General features: G+C 36.3%; 4 protein-coding genes across 4 annotated transcripts; 1 reads left to right on the top strand and 3 right to left on the bottom strand.

Moving 5' to 3' along the window:
* Window positions 1-3,961: 3,961 nt before the first annotated feature.
* Window positions 3,962-4,627, top strand: LOC115725253 (uncharacterized). The gene has a single exon (XM_030654702.2). It carries the CDS (start codon window positions 3,962-3,964, stop codon window positions 4,625-4,627), a length of 666 nt encoding a protein of 221 aa, XP_030510562.2.
* A 271-nt stretch (window positions 4,628-4,898) lies between these two features.
* LOC115704858 (uncharacterized) lies at window positions 4,899-5,642 on the bottom strand. The gene is made up of 2 exons (XM_061104588.1): window positions 5,140-5,642; window positions 4,899-5,037 (listed from the first exon to the last, which is right to left on the bottom strand). Exons 1-2 carry the CDS (start codon window positions 5,640-5,642, stop codon window positions 4,899-4,901), a joined length of 642 nt encoding a protein of 213 aa, XP_060960571.1.
* Window positions 5,643-5,771: 129 nt separating this feature from the next.
* LOC133031162 (uncharacterized) lies at window positions 5,772-7,635 on the bottom strand. Its single transcript, XM_061104587.1, has 2 exons — window positions 6,787-7,635; window positions 5,772-6,696 (listed from the first exon to the last, which is right to left on the bottom strand). Exons 1-2 carry the CDS (start codon window positions 7,540-7,542, stop codon window positions 5,779-5,781), a joined length of 1,674 nt encoding a protein of 557 aa, XP_060960570.1. The 5' UTR covers window positions 7,543-7,635; the 3' UTR covers window positions 5,772-5,778.
* Window positions 7,636-9,577: 1,942 nt separating this feature from the next.
* Window positions 9,578-13,506, bottom strand: LOC115724175 (uncharacterized). The gene is made up of 4 exons (XM_030653647.2): window positions 13,221-13,506; window positions 12,787-12,881; window positions 11,028-11,299; window positions 9,578-10,772 (listed from the first exon to the last, which is right to left on the bottom strand). Exons 1-4 carry the CDS (start codon window positions 13,248-13,250, stop codon window positions 9,958-9,960), a joined length of 1,212 nt encoding a protein of 403 aa, XP_030509507.2. The 5' UTR covers window positions 13,251-13,506; the 3' UTR covers window positions 9,578-9,957.
* Between the last annotated feature and the right edge of the window lie 3,712 nt (window positions 13,507-17,218).

Below are 17,218 nucleotides of genomic sequence, written 5' to 3'. Positions count from 1 at the left end.
ACAACAAACTGAGTTATTTCTCCGAGCAATGTATCAACTTAGCAACTTCAAGATTGATATCGTGAAGCACACAAGCAATCCCTACAATCATGAGATCGTATCAAAGGGATATGGCAAGCTGTCCGAATCCCTCAATTTATGTATTCTAAAAATGTAATGTATGTTCTTAGCCATTATAGATATTGTAAGCAAAAGGGAAACCTTCCTTCATGCTTTTAGTCCTATAAATAGTGATCCATTCTCACTGTAAAAGGGGTCGAAAGAATTACTTCAGAGAGATCTAAGAAAAAATACTCATAGATTTCATTGTGAGAGGTTTGAGAGAGGAAACACTGTTTTGTTCTCAAGTTAATACAATCCAAGGGGAGTAGGCTATTACCGAACTAAAGGGGTCGAACCTCTTTAAAATCTTGTGTTCTTTATTGCTTACTGATTTTTGCTCTATCTTAATTACATTTCTTATCGCTTATTAATTGACTCATTGTCGTTGGCTAAAAGCGATATCAACATTTTGGTGCTTTCATTGAGAGCAGAAATCCAAGTGTGCTCTTTGTCTTAAGTTTCATCAGACACACAAAATGGTGGTGCAAACTCGCAGAGGTGTGGTTGATCAGAGTGACCCACTGTTAGCAGATCTTACATTGCAGACTCCTGGGAATACAAGGGTCCCACCATAATCATGAATAACCAAACATGCAGCCACCAACTGTGGGCCAAGGTGTAACATCCCCTCTAGCTGGGATCATCACGATTTTCTATTTATCATCTTGACCTCTTATGTTTTTTTTTTCCAGGTTTTTGAGAAGTTCTTCTAAAAGAATTTTCTAATTGCATGCTATTATCTTACAATTTAAATTAATTTGCTTACATTATCATTTATTAATACTCTTTATTCTCTATATTTAGTATCATTATTTTTTTTTATATAAATTATCAATTTTTATATGGGAAATTTGACAATCTATACTTAATTAACCTTAAAATTATTTTTGTAAAACTAAATACTATAAAATTGCCTATATATGACAACTTTTATATTATGTCCAAAATACCCCTTTAATTACTTCACCCCCTCCCTCTCACTTCTTCTCTCTTTCCTTCTCTCTTTCTTTCTCTCTGCTGCCCGTAGCTACACCACACAAAGGGAGGGAAGCTCAAATTTTTCCTTTCTCTAGTCTCGTTCTTTTCACCGGGATTTTCACCTCACTACACTAGCAACTACTAGAGTACAAGCTCACCACTTAATTTCTGTCATTTTGGCCGAGCATACACTAACTCATGGGTAATTTTTTATTTTTTTTTTGTGTAATCTTGTTTGTTGTTATTATACTTAGTTTAGAATGTTGTTCTGATGCTTCATCTGTGGAATGTTGCTGTTTTTTCTGTTAAATTGTTTGCTGCGTGTGAAAACTGGAATTTTCCTAGTTCCTGCAATTTTTTCCGTATGGCCCGATGGGGTTCGATGGTGGCCTGATTGTGGCCCGATGCATAGTGAAAAGGGCTAACAGGGGTGAAAGCCCGATGGGGTCCGATGGTCCCCCTAAAATGTTTTTGTCTAATTTTTTTAGCCTGGTCCGATGGGGTCCGATGGCATCCCGATAGGGTCCGATGGGCTGGTAAAACATATTTTTTTTGTCTTTTTTTGAGCCGGGTCCGATGGGGTCCGATGGACCCCCGATAGGGTCCGATGGGCATTGTACAACGTACTTTTTTGCTCTTTTTTGAGATGGGTCTGATGGACCCCCCGATAGTGGTCCAATGGCCACCCATTTCCTTATTTATTTGGGAGGAGCCCGATGGGGTCCGATGGAGCCCCGATAGGGGTCCGATTGTACCCTAAAATGTCAGTTTTTAAGTTTTTTTTGGGTCCGATTTGGGTCCCATAGGGCCCAAAAAAATGGTTTTTTAGTTTTTATTGGTGAGATTTTTGTTGTAAATTATAATTGTGTTTTTTTAAATGTATGTGACAGGTTCAACTGTTAATGCGTGTGTTATGTATAATGGTGTTTGGGAGCTTGATGGTAGAGATTGGGTTTATAAAGGGAGTGAAAATTTGACAATTGACATTGATCCGAACCTAAGCTACTCAGGTTTGGTTGATGTTTTGTACGAAGAACTGGATGTTGACAAAGCGGAGTATGACTTGAAATTGGAAGTAAATTACAAGTACAGGAAAGGCTATGAGTATCGCCCTGAAGTTATTCGAAATGATAAGCGTGCAAGGTACTTTTTATCTACACTTGCGAAGAAGCCAGATGAATTTATTCCTTTGTTTGTGACTTTGTTAAAGAAGAATGTTTGGGTCGATCCTAGTCCCACACCAAGTTCTGTTAAGGATAATCGTAGCGAGGTTGGGAGTTTTGTTCCAGAAACAAATCCAGAGGTGTTGGTTGCGGATGTATTACCTGAATTAAATACTATGATGCCGAGTGCTGATATTGTAGCACAAATGCCCTTCATTGATGGTTTTTTTGATGGTCCAGACCCTGAATATTATGTTGAGGGCAATGATGGCGTAAGAGACGACGAAGGTACAGAGGCCCCTGCTGCTGTACCTTTGAACTTAACTCCAGTATCGTACCAAATACCACCGAGGCCACCGAGGCCACCGACACAGAAAAGAATGCCCTGTAGAGAAAATTGCCAAACACCTGGTACTAGTAGTAGTCGTCCAGGCGAAACCAGTCATGCTAGAGGAACTACTGACAGTACAAGTCCTAATAATGGTAGAGAGACCAATGATGTTAGTGGTCCTACTGATGCTCGAGGGACCAATGTGACTGGATGGAGCGATCCATTTTCTTCTTCGACAAGTTACGGTAAATTCAAGGAGAAAATGTATACAAGAGAAGACATCGAGGATCATAGTCATTATATATCTACGGGTGGCACACCAGGTGGGGAGTTACATGTGGGAAAGTTTTTTAGAGACAAAGAGCATTTAAAGATGGTTGTTGGCCTGTATGCAATGAAGAAAGGGTTTGACTACTACGTTAGGAAGTCTGGTACTGATATTTGGTACGTCACATGTAAGGATACAGATTGTGGGTGGAGATTAAGAGCGACGAAGAACGTACTTTCTAACATGTTCGAGGTGAGTACATTTCATAATGTACATACATGTTCCCTTGATCTTCGAGGAAAAGATAACCGTCAAGCATCACCTTTGATAGTTGCCCATCTAATTAAGGATAAGTTCGCAACTGACGGCTCGGATCACTTGGCGTCTGATATAAGAAAAAGTATGCACAAGGATTACGGGATCCAAATGAGTTATGAAAAGGCATGGAGGTGCAGAGAGAAGGCACTACACCTAGCTCGGGGTACACCTGAAGATTCGTACTCGAAATTACCTAGTTACTTGCACATGCTACAGTTGAAAAATCCAGGTACCATCACGGATTTTGTGGTAGAAGATGGTCGCTTCAAGTATTGTTTCTTCTCTCTGGGTCCTTGTATTCGGGGGTTTAGGTTTTGTCGACCTGTTGTATGCGTTGATGGGTCTTTCTTGAAGACTAGATATGGTGGGCAAATGTTGTGTGCAGTGGCTTTGGATGCAGGGAGTCATATCTTTCCGATAGCTTTTGCTATAGTTGACAGTGAAAACCACAATTCCTGGACCTATTTTATGAGAAAATTGAAAGAAACGATTGGTGATGTTGAGAACTTAGCCTTTGTTTCGGATAGGCATCAAAGCATTGTTCGTGCTTTGGATATCGTGTTCCCTGATGCACACCACGGTGCATGCTACCACCACATTATTATGAACGTCAACCACAAGTTCAAGACTGACGTCTTCACGAATCACATTTACACGTGTGCCTACACGTACTCAAGATCAGAGTTTCACAGAGAATTTGAGAACATTTGGGCAATGAATGCTGCGGTTGCACAATATCTTGAGGAAATTGGATTTGAAAAGTGGGTCCGGTCGTACTTTCCAGGGGTACGTTACAATGTAATGACGAGCAACTGGGCTGAGAGCTTCAACAACACAACTAAGGATGCAAGAGGCTTCCCGATCACTGCTGCTGTGGCATTCCTGAGGTCCAAAGTCCAAAAGTGGTTTGCTTCACGAAAAGAAAAAGCTGACAAGTGGACGAAACCCCTAGCACCAGAAATGGAGGAGGACTTGGCATTGCATTTTGAAAAAGGTCAGTTTTTGAACGTTGACTCATGCGGACCTTACACGTTGCAGGTTCACCCTGGAGGAACAGTTCTCACCGGTGGCGTAGTGGACTTGCAGGAACAGAGTTGCACTTGCGGCTTGTTCCAGTGCATGAAGTTTCCTTGTCCTCATGCATGTGCTGCATCTCAAGAGCGAAGTATTAGCGTGTACACACTATGCTCGCCATATTACACAACAGAATATTGGAGGAGGACATACGAAGGAACAATTATGCCAGTTGGTGACGAGGATGATTGGGAATTGCCTGATGACATAAAGAACATGACAGTTGGAGTGCCTGTTGAGAAGCAACCAGTAGGGCGACCCAAGAAGCAAAAGGTTGGAAGAATTAAGAACAACCGAACTGCTTGTAATGGTGAAAGGATTATCAAATCACGAAACTGTAGCAAGTGCGGTGCCAAGGGGCACAACAGAAGCACTTGCACCTACCGAGGTTGAACATAAATTTTTAGTTTATTAGTATTGTGATGCGCTGGACTATTATGTTATTTATATTTATGGTGTAAAATATTTTTAATTTGTGGCATGAACATGTGTTGTACTGTTATGTATTTCTTAGAAAATTATTTCTAAACTTTGTTAAACATCTGAGCCAAAAACAAGTTCTACTGATAAAATAAAATAATTAAAGTGAAAAGTAGTTTGTTCAAATTGAAAAGTGTAAAAGTAAACATTGTTCAACAAATATAAAAAATTAAACATCCAAAGTTCATGCCAAGTTCTGGTAGAATAAATCTACTGCCCATCTCTGGCGAAAGAGCGACATATGCTGATCATGTACTCCATCGAATGGTAGATCCAATAACTTATGCTCAATATGCTCTATGACGTACATTCCACAATCGCCGCTGCAATAGTAGGTAAACGCAAAATTTAATAAACCATAGAGAATATTATAAATTTTTTTTGTTAATTAATAAACATACTATAAAAAAATGCATTTAAATTACCTCGATTTTGTCTGAGGTACAACTTTATTGTCCATTATATCCCAGTCGAAGGGTCTGACCTGGCTTTCAGAGGCTGTCATTTGAGGGACCATCACCATGTAATGAGTGTCACATACACCACACTGATCCACCAATTTGGCTAGTAAAGGGCACCACACATCCATCAGCGAATTCAGTTCGTCTTTCGTTAGAGATCCAAGACTCGAATCGAAGACGAATAGCTTCCACAACTCAAGATTGACCTCCATAGCGATCCAATGTTTCGGTCCGTTCAAGAACATGGCCATGTATATGCACTCCATACCCTTCCAAGAAGGCAAGAATTGGTTTGGATCCCCACGAAGGAGTTCCAAGATGGACTCATCCCAAACAAAGCCATCATGGTCAGTATTGCTCTTCCAAGCATCCCACCGACCCCTCAACGATGAGGAAAACCAAGATGGCATGACAGTACACTTACGTGGGTACAACTCCGGGAAGAAGTGTTGCCTCCTCCTCATCATATGGAAAGCAGCATCCAAATGCTGCACAGCACATACAAATAAGTCAGCACAACCACATTACAACATTAAAAAAAATAAAACAAATAACAACGGTAAATAGCAGTAAATAACAACATATAATACTTAGTTAATAAACTTACATCATCAGAAAGCCATTGTTGTCTGTATTTAGGGTCGAGAACCAAGCCACGCCACACAGACCGGTGAAGACGTCCCTCGGATACTTGTTTCCGATGGTTCCCACTAACCAATTTCGAAAACTATGTAGTAGCTTCTCATCAACGGGCCGAAGTGGGTCAACATTCACATTGGTTGTTGATGGCTTCATCTTCTTCTTCATTTCGGTGTACTCGTCAAACCACCTTGGCCTTTTCTTCGGTCTCTTCTCCACCGGTGTTGGAACGGTCTTTAAAACCTGAACCTCTGAATCTTGGGTATCTCCAATGGACGTGACCGACATGTTCTGAGGTGTTTGGAGTACATCTTCCACATCATTAGGTCTGTAATCATTCGGAAGAATGAACTCATCTCCTGGAGACACGGCGTCTGGCTGTGGCTCTGCCTCTGCGCTGGGCCTTCTCTGATCTCCCATAAGAGCCAATAGGGTCTTCAAGTAACCCATTATCTCATTCTGCCCTTTCAAAATATCAGTCTGGCCTTGCTTCAAAGCAAGCTGTTCCTTTTCAACACGCTCCAATCTTGCCAATATGGCAGAAGATATTGGCACCTGAGGCTGTGAGGTGCTGGGAATAGATGCTGACTGCGGCATAGATGCAGAATCGGGCATTGAGGCAGACGGTGGAACAGAACGGGCCCCTGATGGTGGAGAATGTGGTGGTGTATCATCTCTGAAGATTCCAGCTTCCTCCGCTCGCTGTTCTAGCGTGAGTGCAAGCTTTGAAGCTTGGCTGCGCAAACTATCCTGAGTAGGCTGGCCATCATTGCCAATAACCAATTCCTCCATATCCACAAATAGAGGCGCCTCACCTCCAGTGACGTGGCTCAAAAACTCGGCCTCATTACTCCGCGGACATAAAACGGAGTACACTGTCAACTGCAAATTATAACAAATTGATTATTAGACTTAAATTAAAATAAAATAAATAAATAAACGTAAGCAAATGCAATGAATTAACAAACTCACTTTTTTTGCAAATAATCTGATGACTTCCTCTTTCCCGAGTGGGGCATCCTTACTCTCCCAGTTCACCATTCGGGGAAAGCGATGCGATCTTCTGATTGCAAATTTCTCAGCAAGCTCGAGGATGGACTCATAAGCCCAATACTGCAATGCTACAGCATATCCATAGGCCGAATACTTTGACTCCTTCTGAGTCGTTCCCTTCTCAATCTTCTTATCCATATGCTTTTTCTTTTGTACGAAGTCCTTACTCCAAGTATCTTTCAACAAGTTGAAAGAAATTTTCCCCCACGGGTAATTGTAGAAAAAAGGGAGGTCCTCAACCATTCTAATGATAAATGGGGGAACCAGGGTCTTCTCTTCTTTCCCAGTCAGAACACCCATCACGAACAGCACCAAACCCAACTTGTAACAATCATCCTTCTCAGTGCAACTCTCAAAGACGCTGCGCAGACGACCAATGCTGATAGATGGATCCCCATTAAAATGTTCTACTATCAAACGGTCTGACGTCGCCCTCTCCGAAACCTCAGCCTCAGTCGGTCCACGTAACAAATTAAGCCCAGTCACCAAGGCAAACTCAGTTCGGCCGAATCGGGATCTCTTCTTTGCAATATAAAAATGCACCTCATCATCTTTATCTGATTTTATCTTATGCATGAAGAGCTGATGGATAAGAGCACCTGAAAACGCTAATGGCTCTCTCTCAAAAAAATTGTTGAAAGGGGATTCCTCCTTCACCCTTTCCAACAACTGCATTTCTACAAACTTGGCTTTTACTTTGGGGTAATACCAACTACCGCCCCACCAAGTAACACGACCAGTGTAATGTTCAGACACTGGCAGTAAAAGTCGTGGAACTTTGGAAAGGCGCAAAAAAAAAAAAACAAAAAACAAACAAACAAATACATGTTAAATAATATGTAAAAAAATAATGACACAAAATTTAAATACATGTTGCAAAAATATAAACAGAAAAAAAAATTAAAAACAAAATTAAGTGGAGGCATCGGGACCCTATCGGACCCATCGGACCCCTTAATCGGGCCATCATTTTAAATTAAGTGGAGGCATCGGACCCCTATCGGACCCATCGGACCCCTACATCGGGCCATCATATGCAATAATTATGAAAATTTAATATTGTAAAGGCATCGGGCCAAGCAAAGTATGCATCGGGCCCCTATCGGGCCCAGACATTTACGAAATTGAAAGGCATGCATCGGGCTCTAAATCGGGCCCCTATCGGGCCCAGGCATTTTCAAAATTCAAAAGTTATACATCGGGCCCCTATCGGGCCCCCTATCGGGCCAGGCATTTTACAAAAATCAAAAGGCAAGCATCGGGCCCCTATATCGGGCCCCTATCAGGCCAGGCATTTTACAAAAATCAAAGGCAAGCATCGGGCCCATATATCGGGCCCCTATCGGGCCCTTATCGGGCCTTCATCTTCAACACAATGTCATCATATTCATCCCGATGCATCAGACCTACATCGGACCTGCATCGGGATGCATCAGGCCAACTTGGAAAATTTGAAATCTTACCCAAATTCATCACAGAACCTAGATCCACATGTTCTAACCCTAGATCTAATCATATCACACCCTAAACCTATAAATAAACAACAATTTAACGCTAATCAATAACATAAAAGAATAAAAAATGAAAGGGGGAATTTTACCTTGCTCTCGTATTCTGGGTTCGGGCCGTGGGGTCTTGGGTTCGGTTGGGGTGGCGGGTTTCCTCCGTGGTGTGGCGAGTTCCCTCCGTGCGGTGGTGGATTCATTGTTCGAGTGGGTGGTGCGATTTGGTTTGGGGGAGCTTCAGTGGTGAGAGTGGGTTGAGAGAATATGGGACGAAGAGAGAGAGAGTGGCTTTTCAAATGAGGGGGGTAAAATTGGGTTTTATGAAAATATATCCCACTTTACAAATATTATATAGTATAAGATTAGGGGTCCAATTTTAAGTATTATTAAGTATATATATTCAAATTTCCCTTTTATATTTTGTTTTTGAGATAGTGACGATTACAAATGAGATACGTTAATAACAACAACTTTAAATGTAGTGACGAGTGAGATACGATGATGATAATAATTTTAAAATTGATGAGTTTTCTATAGATTTATCAATCGTTATATCTTTTTTCCCAATTCTATTTTTTTATATATAAACTTAATCACATCAAAATAATATTTATCAAATTACTAAAATTCTATCATGTTCTGATTCTAATTTAATTTATGCCAAAATTATATATTTTGAAACGGACTTTATAGAAATATATATGTCTACAATAAATTAATTAATAATTATAATTTATTGAATTTAAAATAATTAGAAAAATCAAGACTCTAAAACATTAATTTATTTTTTCTGTGTTATTAAGAGTTAAAAAATAAAATTTCGAATAGGTACTCATTATTAAAAAAATTATACGAAAATGTTAAATTTTAAAATTTGATATAATTTTATAATTTAATTATCATTAAATAAAATACAACTGCACGCAAAGCGAGTAATTTTAAATGTAACAGACGGATATTCTCTTCTTCATCTACCTTATTCTAATCACTGATCATATCATGTGATTTCTGTATTTTAGAAATATAATCCCAAATTTAAAATTTCTTAATATTAAAAACAAGTGTAATAATGCTAAATACACTCAAATTGCAGACACTTATCACTTTAATTTAAATATTTCTTTACAGATAACTGTATATAACTATTATTCCAGCAAAAAAAACTATGTATAACTATAAACTGTCAGCTATAAATGAAGTTTTGCTTCATGAAAACAAGTCGTAACATCCATGAGGGGCCAGCAATTGGAGTTTTTTCCCAGTACTATTATCCATAACTCAAGTATGAAGTAATGTAACATCCAATGGTACGCACACCATCTAAATCTTTTTTGACCATTCTAGAATCCAAGATGTGGATTGTTATTGACAAACAAACAAAATTTAGACAATCAGACGAGCTACTGCCTTGACATCTAGATGTAAGAATGATTATTGCAAAACAAGTAAAAACTGCCTCAGAAAAAAATTCTGCTCCCACAATATTTGGGGAGCTTTTGAGCCGTTAAAGCGGGTAATCCCTAGTCTGAAGTACCTAAGGAAGGCCATGCTACAAAGAGTAAAACAGATTACAGACCCCGAAAAATTAGCTCCATCTTCTCTTGTCTTCCTCTTCATCAACAGGAGTGTACCATTCTGGCCGACGCTTCAAGTTGCTTAACCTGTAGTTCAAAAGTACTTCCTCGTTGGAAAGAGCTCTCGTAGCCACCAAGACAAGAGTTCTCAGAAAGGGAACATCAGATCCAGTATTTATTGAACTCCCATATTTGAACCAAAAGCTGCCAAACCTCTTCATATTTGTTGTGTCTTCTGAACTTCCAAAAACAACATTGGGAATATAAACCCGCATGTCCTTTTCAGTCAATGGGAAGTCATAAGGGCAAATCATAACGTTTGGGGCAACACCCTTGGCAGGGTGGTTGGCATAATGAGCAAAAGCTAATGGATTTCTCCGATCTACAACATCACCACCATAATCCACTCGTTTTCCTTCCAAAGGCTTACTTAGTAGTTTCCACAACCTATCCGAACCTTTCTCATCACTTTGCACATTGGCGCTGATTTTTGGAATGGTTAAGGCATTCCAAACTTCACAGGTTTCATCCCCCAAACCCCAAGGTTGAGCATTGATCACATTCCCATCATATCTTGTGATTAGATATGGGTTTTTCGCATCAACCCTTGGGTACCCAGGAATGTAGCGGTAATAGGCAGGAGAGTAGATTACACCAGGGTAGATGGCAACCACATTACCAACATCAGCTTCACCATTCAAAAATAAACCTTGTCCTGCTTCCTTGTGAGGTATCTGGGAAGGTTTGATTTCAAGTGTGTAGCCCAAAAGATCTCTGATTTTCTGAGACACTTCAGCTCGTCTTAATGGCTTAGTTTTAGGTACATCTGCACTGAAAAATCATTATCAACAACCATTCAAATATACTACAATAACTAGAGTAAAGAGTGCCCTGTTCTAGCACTGATTAATTAATTGGCGCTCACCAAAAACTTTCAATTTAATTAAATGGCCTAGCCTCAATTAATAATGTCCCCAAAATTCCTGGAACCAAAATAACTACGTGCAAAAAATAGTAGTCCTACAAGTTTTATAAGGGCTTTGGTATCATATAATTGGAAAAATTGCCAATAGGAACATACCTGGATGATTAATTGATGAGGTGTTCCTCCCGATAGCCAAACTAAGGCCACTACGGCCAGAAGCCACATCTGACCGTTGACGTGATTCACTTGGCTCATTTCTCTTATCCATGTCAACAAGAATTTTATCCATTTTCTCGCAAAAGCTTTTAATTTGAGAATGAACAGTTTCTTGGACAAGCTTCTCCTGATCAGGAAAAGAGAATTTACTTGCCATGTCTATGATCTCATCTACATCTGCCTCTTCAGCATTCTTTCCCAAACGATTGAAACTGAATAAAATAAAAGATTTCTGGTAAGGAAAAGTTTAAGAAAATCTAAAATGAAAGCAATAGAATTAGAAACATACGAACAACGGCATTAATTTCGTGGCAACAAACTCAGACAGACATGATCAAAATTAAAACAAACAGTTACAGAGCCTGAACTATTACCATATTTGTAGAGAGAGAGAGAGAGAGAGAGTTACTAAAACAAGATAATTACTATAGTTCAGGGAAGTATTTAGCCACTTATCCTAAAAATAAAGCAAAAGTACAAACAGAAAAGGACATCCACTTGTTAAACTCCTTGTCAACAAACTAATTTATTTCCTAAAAATCAAATGCTTATAAATTCTAAATCACATGATAGTACAATAGTATACACGCCTGGCGATGAAGACATTAATGGAAGGTAATAGCTGAGAACATTGTTAACACTATATGGAGTCAGATCATGGATAGAGGGATTTAGAAACAAAGAAAAAAAAGGACTAATTTAAAAGAAATTAAATTAGTAGTGAGGACAGAGAACTGGTGGTGAAAGTGAGTACGTTTATGGTGAGATGCATATATACCACGGCATATACCCATCGTCATTTGTTTAGGCATTGAAAGGAAGGTTATTGCTAATGAGTGCTGTAGTAAGATAGCCCATTTTTGAATTTTCCTGTTGTGGTTGTAAACTACATAATTTGCAGATTTTTTTTGTTTTGTTCAATAGTGAAAAATATTGTTCAATTACAAAAGCAACCAATTAGTTGTGTCTTGTGACTGGGTTGAAAATACAACTCTTAACTACAAAACAGGTTCATATAGATAGATTTCAGTACAGACGAATCAAAGCACTAATCACAGTAAGATGAGAGTATTAATTACAAAAGATGTTTCCACCATTTAACCATGACAGAAACACTAGTACTCTAACATAATATGTCATGAAAATTAGTAAGGCGTTAGTAAGGAAGCACATATTTTCATTTTTCAGTCAACGCTGTTGGAAGACTGAAAGGAATACCTAAAGGGATGCCAATAAAACTGAGGAGGGAGCAAAGATGGGGTAACAGCCTATAATCAAACAGAAGCAGAGGCTTTTGAAAGATTAAATCACAAAACAAAATGAACCCAGCAATGCAGCACAAAAACTCGCTGATCTAAGAGATATATACATGGTTTTTCTTTTTTGATTTAAGCGTTTATATATTACAATCATGTTTTACTTGAGACTCGAACCCAGGACCTCCAACACACACACCCACCTATCGCCATTTGAGCTAGCCTCAAGTGGTTAATATATACATGGTTACAACAACATGAAAAAGAAACTTTGTCAAATAGTTTGGCCACTCAATTATGGTAATGCTATGAATGAACTACACACTGATATATTGACATATCAAACATTGAGAACTTAACCACTAAGTTTGTAGGCCTTTAAGGCCTGCTCATCTTCAATCTCCACAATTGATACATTGGAAAGTTGTACCGAGTGAACTAACCTGGTATATAAGAACAGGCGGTTCATGTCTACCTCATATTGCAATTTCCTTGGATCCTTAGCAAATTTTCTATTTTTTCCAAGACTTTTTACAACCTGAAAAGATATAATATAGATAAATATACACACATTTATATACACACAAAAAAATTAAAAAAACTGATATTGTTTCAGGGCAAGGCCAGCAATGATGCCTTTACAGATTTCGTTCACATAACGACGTAAGCTAAGCATTTATGTTGGAAAAAAATGAATGGAAGAATCAGCGAGATTAGTGATTAAGGTCATATAATCTTCCCTCTTTTCTGTATTTTGAGCTCCAGCACTCAAATGGGTACGAATTAAACGAAAAGATATAAGTGTGAGCTAAAATTGAAATGTTGAAGAATTGCATCAGTTTCCAATCCATAACAAAAAGAAGTGAGAGAGAAATACCTGTTGAATTTTTCTAAGAACAAAAGCCATTTGAATAAGAAAGCTGCTGCTGCTAACTGAAGTTTACACTCTCATCTCCAAACTGACTAGTGTAGATTTGATTTGAGCCTTCACAAATGGAGTCTCCCACTCCCACTCCCACTCCCACTCCGCCTGCGTTGCTCACCAAATTAACACTCTATTTCATTTCCTACGCCTACATGCCCAATGGCCAATTTCCAAAGACCCAAAAGAGAAAAGGACTTTCCCTATTTCTTTTTCTTAAAATTCCAATATAATTTTTTTTTTTGGTCAAATCAATTAATTATATCTAACTAATTTATATATAAATGTGGATTTGAATTTCGCGTTAAAAAAAAAATAAATACCATTTTGGATTCTGTATTTTGTAAAAGTTATTAATTGGACCCTGTGTTTTGTTAAATTATAAAATGGACCCTGTATTTTCTAAAATAGTATAAATAGGACCCTGAATTGATTTTTAAAGTTTAATTATAATTCGATCTAAAAGTGCTATGACAAAATTGTTTACATTTTTTGTATCTGTTCGTATTAGGAATTATCTTCAAGTTGGTTGTATTAAAAAAAAAATTGTCTAAAATTAAACTCAGGGTCCTATTTTTACCATTTTAGAAAATATAGGGTCCATTTTATCATTTAACAAAATACATGGTCCAATCTGTAATTTTTGCAAAACACAGGGTCCAAAATAGTATTTACCCTCTAAAAAAAAATGTAGATTTGAATTTAGATAAATGATTCCTTTTTTTTTTATTACATACCTATACTAAGAAAATTTTATACTTATATAATCTATTTATGTAACAAACATCGAATCAAATACTAATTTTATACCAAAAATGTCATAAGGTTTGTTAATAATAAAAAAAAACTTCTCATATTATTTTGATAAAAATAAATTAAAAATTATTATAGTTAAAATTTAATAAATTTTATTACTCAATTATTCTTAATTTATTTCATATATATAATTTTAATTTTTTTTAGTAGTTTTATTATATTAATAGCACGTTTACTGTAATTGAAATCAGAATAATCAATGGAAGAAATAAATCGGGTTAAAATATAAAATAATCAGAAATAATATTTTATTTTGTTGTTTATTAAACTGACCAGAAAGGAAATCAAAATCATTTTATTTTGTTTACATAATTAGAAAAGGTAATCGGAATAACTTAATTTCACTAAATTACTATTACTAGAATATGTAATTAGTTTTTATTTATATATTTTTTTCAAGAGAAAAAGAAACTTTAAAAGTTATCTTTATGATATATATTATATTTTTTTGGTTGTGAAGCAGCTTTCTTATAATATACAAAGATTCTAAGAGAGAGAATTTAGTTGCAGAAATTATGAGTGAGTAAAAGAAAATTGTTCTACACTTCTATGAGGAAGATAAAGAGAGACACTTGGAAAAAAACTATTTCTTTTTAATTTTCACTTTTAAAAAATAAATAGCAAACTTACTTCACAAATTCTTTCTTTTTTCATTTATATAATATATATTTTCAAAATTTTTATAAAACATATAGAAAGAACTAATTTTTTATTAGTATTGTCAATTATTTTATCGTTCTAATTAGTGATAGAAATTTGACTCGTGAGAATGGGTACCCGCGAAGACAGGTACCCATAGGTACCCATCTTAAATGGGATGGGAATTACCTACTTTCATGGGTAATGGGACAGGGTGAGGTATAATTTTATATATCCAAAGCGAGTTTGGGGCAGGGTCGGAGGTGATACTACCTATCCCATATTCAACCCAGATATATAGTTTCTAAACTTTCCAAGAGATGTCAGCCTCATTCTCGGCCTACCACTGAGCTCTACAGAAACAGGTGACTGCTGGTACTGGACTGGTGAAGCAAATGGCAGCTTCAGTGTTAGCAGCGCCTACTTGCTGCTGGAAAAGGAAAAAGCACCTCAACCTGCAGCAAATAATTTTGGGTTTTGGAAAGATCTATGGCAACTGAAGATACCGCCAAAAGTAAAAAACATGTTGTGGCGAGCCTTGACAAATTATCTCCCTACCTGTCTAAACCTTGTCACAAATCATGTAAACATTTCTACCATCTGCCCTATGTGTCTTTCCCAACCTGAAAACACTACCCATGCTTTTATTAATTGCTCTTTGGTTGCTGCTTGTTGGCACCAGCTTGGTGTGCTTTGTCCAAATCCTTTCGCCACCTTTGCTTCTTGGCTCAAACATTTATTTTCATCTGCTGCCACTGAATATGTGTGCAAAATAGCCATGGTCTGCTGGGCATTATGGAAAGCTCGTAACAAAAAAGTTTGGAAAAATCAAACCCCCTCTTTGAATGAGGTTATGGTATTGGCAATTACTTCTTTTGATCATTGGAGAAAAGCTCAAGATATTATTTCACTTTCATCTATATTCCTTGATAATATAGGTGATCAAAATGAGTTTTGGGTTAAACCAGAGATAGAAACCATCAAGATTAATGTCGATGCCGCTTTATTTGAGCAGGAAAATTCTTATGGGTTTGTTATTATTGTCCGTGATCATCATGCTTCCCCACTCCACATTCAAGCCATGTATCATGGAGGCTATTTTCCAGCTGAAACAATTGAAGCAATGGGCATAAAAGATGCTCTTAGATGGATTAAAACAAACAACTGGAAAGGCGTTATGATAGAGAGTGGTAGTATGCTAGTCGTCCAAGCAATTCATTCTACTCAGCCAATGACTTCGGTTTTTGGTTTAGTTGTTAATGATTATAGAAATTTATTATCTTCTCTTTCCAATGTTCATTTACGTTTTGTTAGACGATCAGCAAATTGAGCTGCCCACTTTGTTGCTAGGTACGCTCGATCCTTACCTGGTCGTAGCATTCTTGAGACTTCTATTCCCTCTGATCTTCAGACTATTTTGTATTCGGAATGCTAATTTAATGGAGTTGCAATTTCATGTCAAAAAAAAAATACTATGTTGAAGTTACCTACATCCGTGCTTAGTTAGAGGCTTTCATTTATAATAATAACTAGAAAACTAAGCCGCGCTTCGCGCGGTGTTGTCCAGTTTTTATAATTTTTTTATGTAAATATTATATGAATTTATATTTTTACGCATTGAGTAATATAATTTAAAGTATAACATTAATTTCAACGTGTGTATTATAAATAAAGTAATAGTATTGTAACTGAAAATATTATTTTTAAAATATATAGAAAGATTGTGATTTTTGGACAAATATTAAAAATGCTAACAAAAAATTATTAAAAATTAATAAATTCCGAAATAATAATAATAATATATATGTATAATATTGAAAAACATTATTAGTCTACTATTAAAAATTATAGATATTGCTAATAAATAAATTATAAATTTATAGATGTACTATTAAAAACAATATTAGTCGACTTTTAAATTATAAATTTTGATTTTATGGCTTAAAATAAATAATTAAAAAATTATAACTAATTAGGTAAGATTAAGTTAACAATTACTCATAATGTGAAATTTTCATAAAGGAAAAAAAAAAACTTACTATGAGTCAAATGAACTAAATTCACTAAAATTCAAATAAAATAGATGAAAAATACTTTAGAATGCCACCTCATATTAATTCTTTTGTGATTTCTTTGATATAAATATATAAATATTAGTGGATATAGAAGCATAAAATATTTTATTTATTGCATGTGCAACTCTTAGTATAAAATTTATATATTATATATATTTAATTATTTTTTTTAACATAATATTGTTTACCAAAAATATTTTTTAATTCGTATATCCTATTAAAAGTATATTATATAAAGTGTTTATATTTTTTAAATACTAATAATTTTTCTTTTGTAAAAAAAAAAATACTAATAATTTTATTTTACATCATGTTTATATTGAATTTTTTTAATTGTTATGAGAATTAATACAATTTTTTATACATTGATAATTATCTACGTTTATTTCATATCAAGTCCCATTTTTGTAAAAATTAAAATAA

This window comes from Cannabis sativa, chromosome 9 (genome assembly GCF_029168945.1).
Source record: "Cannabis sativa cultivar Pink pepper isolate KNU-18-1 chromosome 9, ASM2916894v1, whole genome shotgun sequence".
Lineage (NCBI taxonomy): Eukaryota > Viridiplantae > Streptophyta > Magnoliopsida > Rosales > Cannabaceae > Cannabis > Cannabis sativa.
The sequence above is the reverse complement of the archived record's forward strand: the minus strand, read 5'-3'. Positions and strand labels throughout refer to the sequence as shown.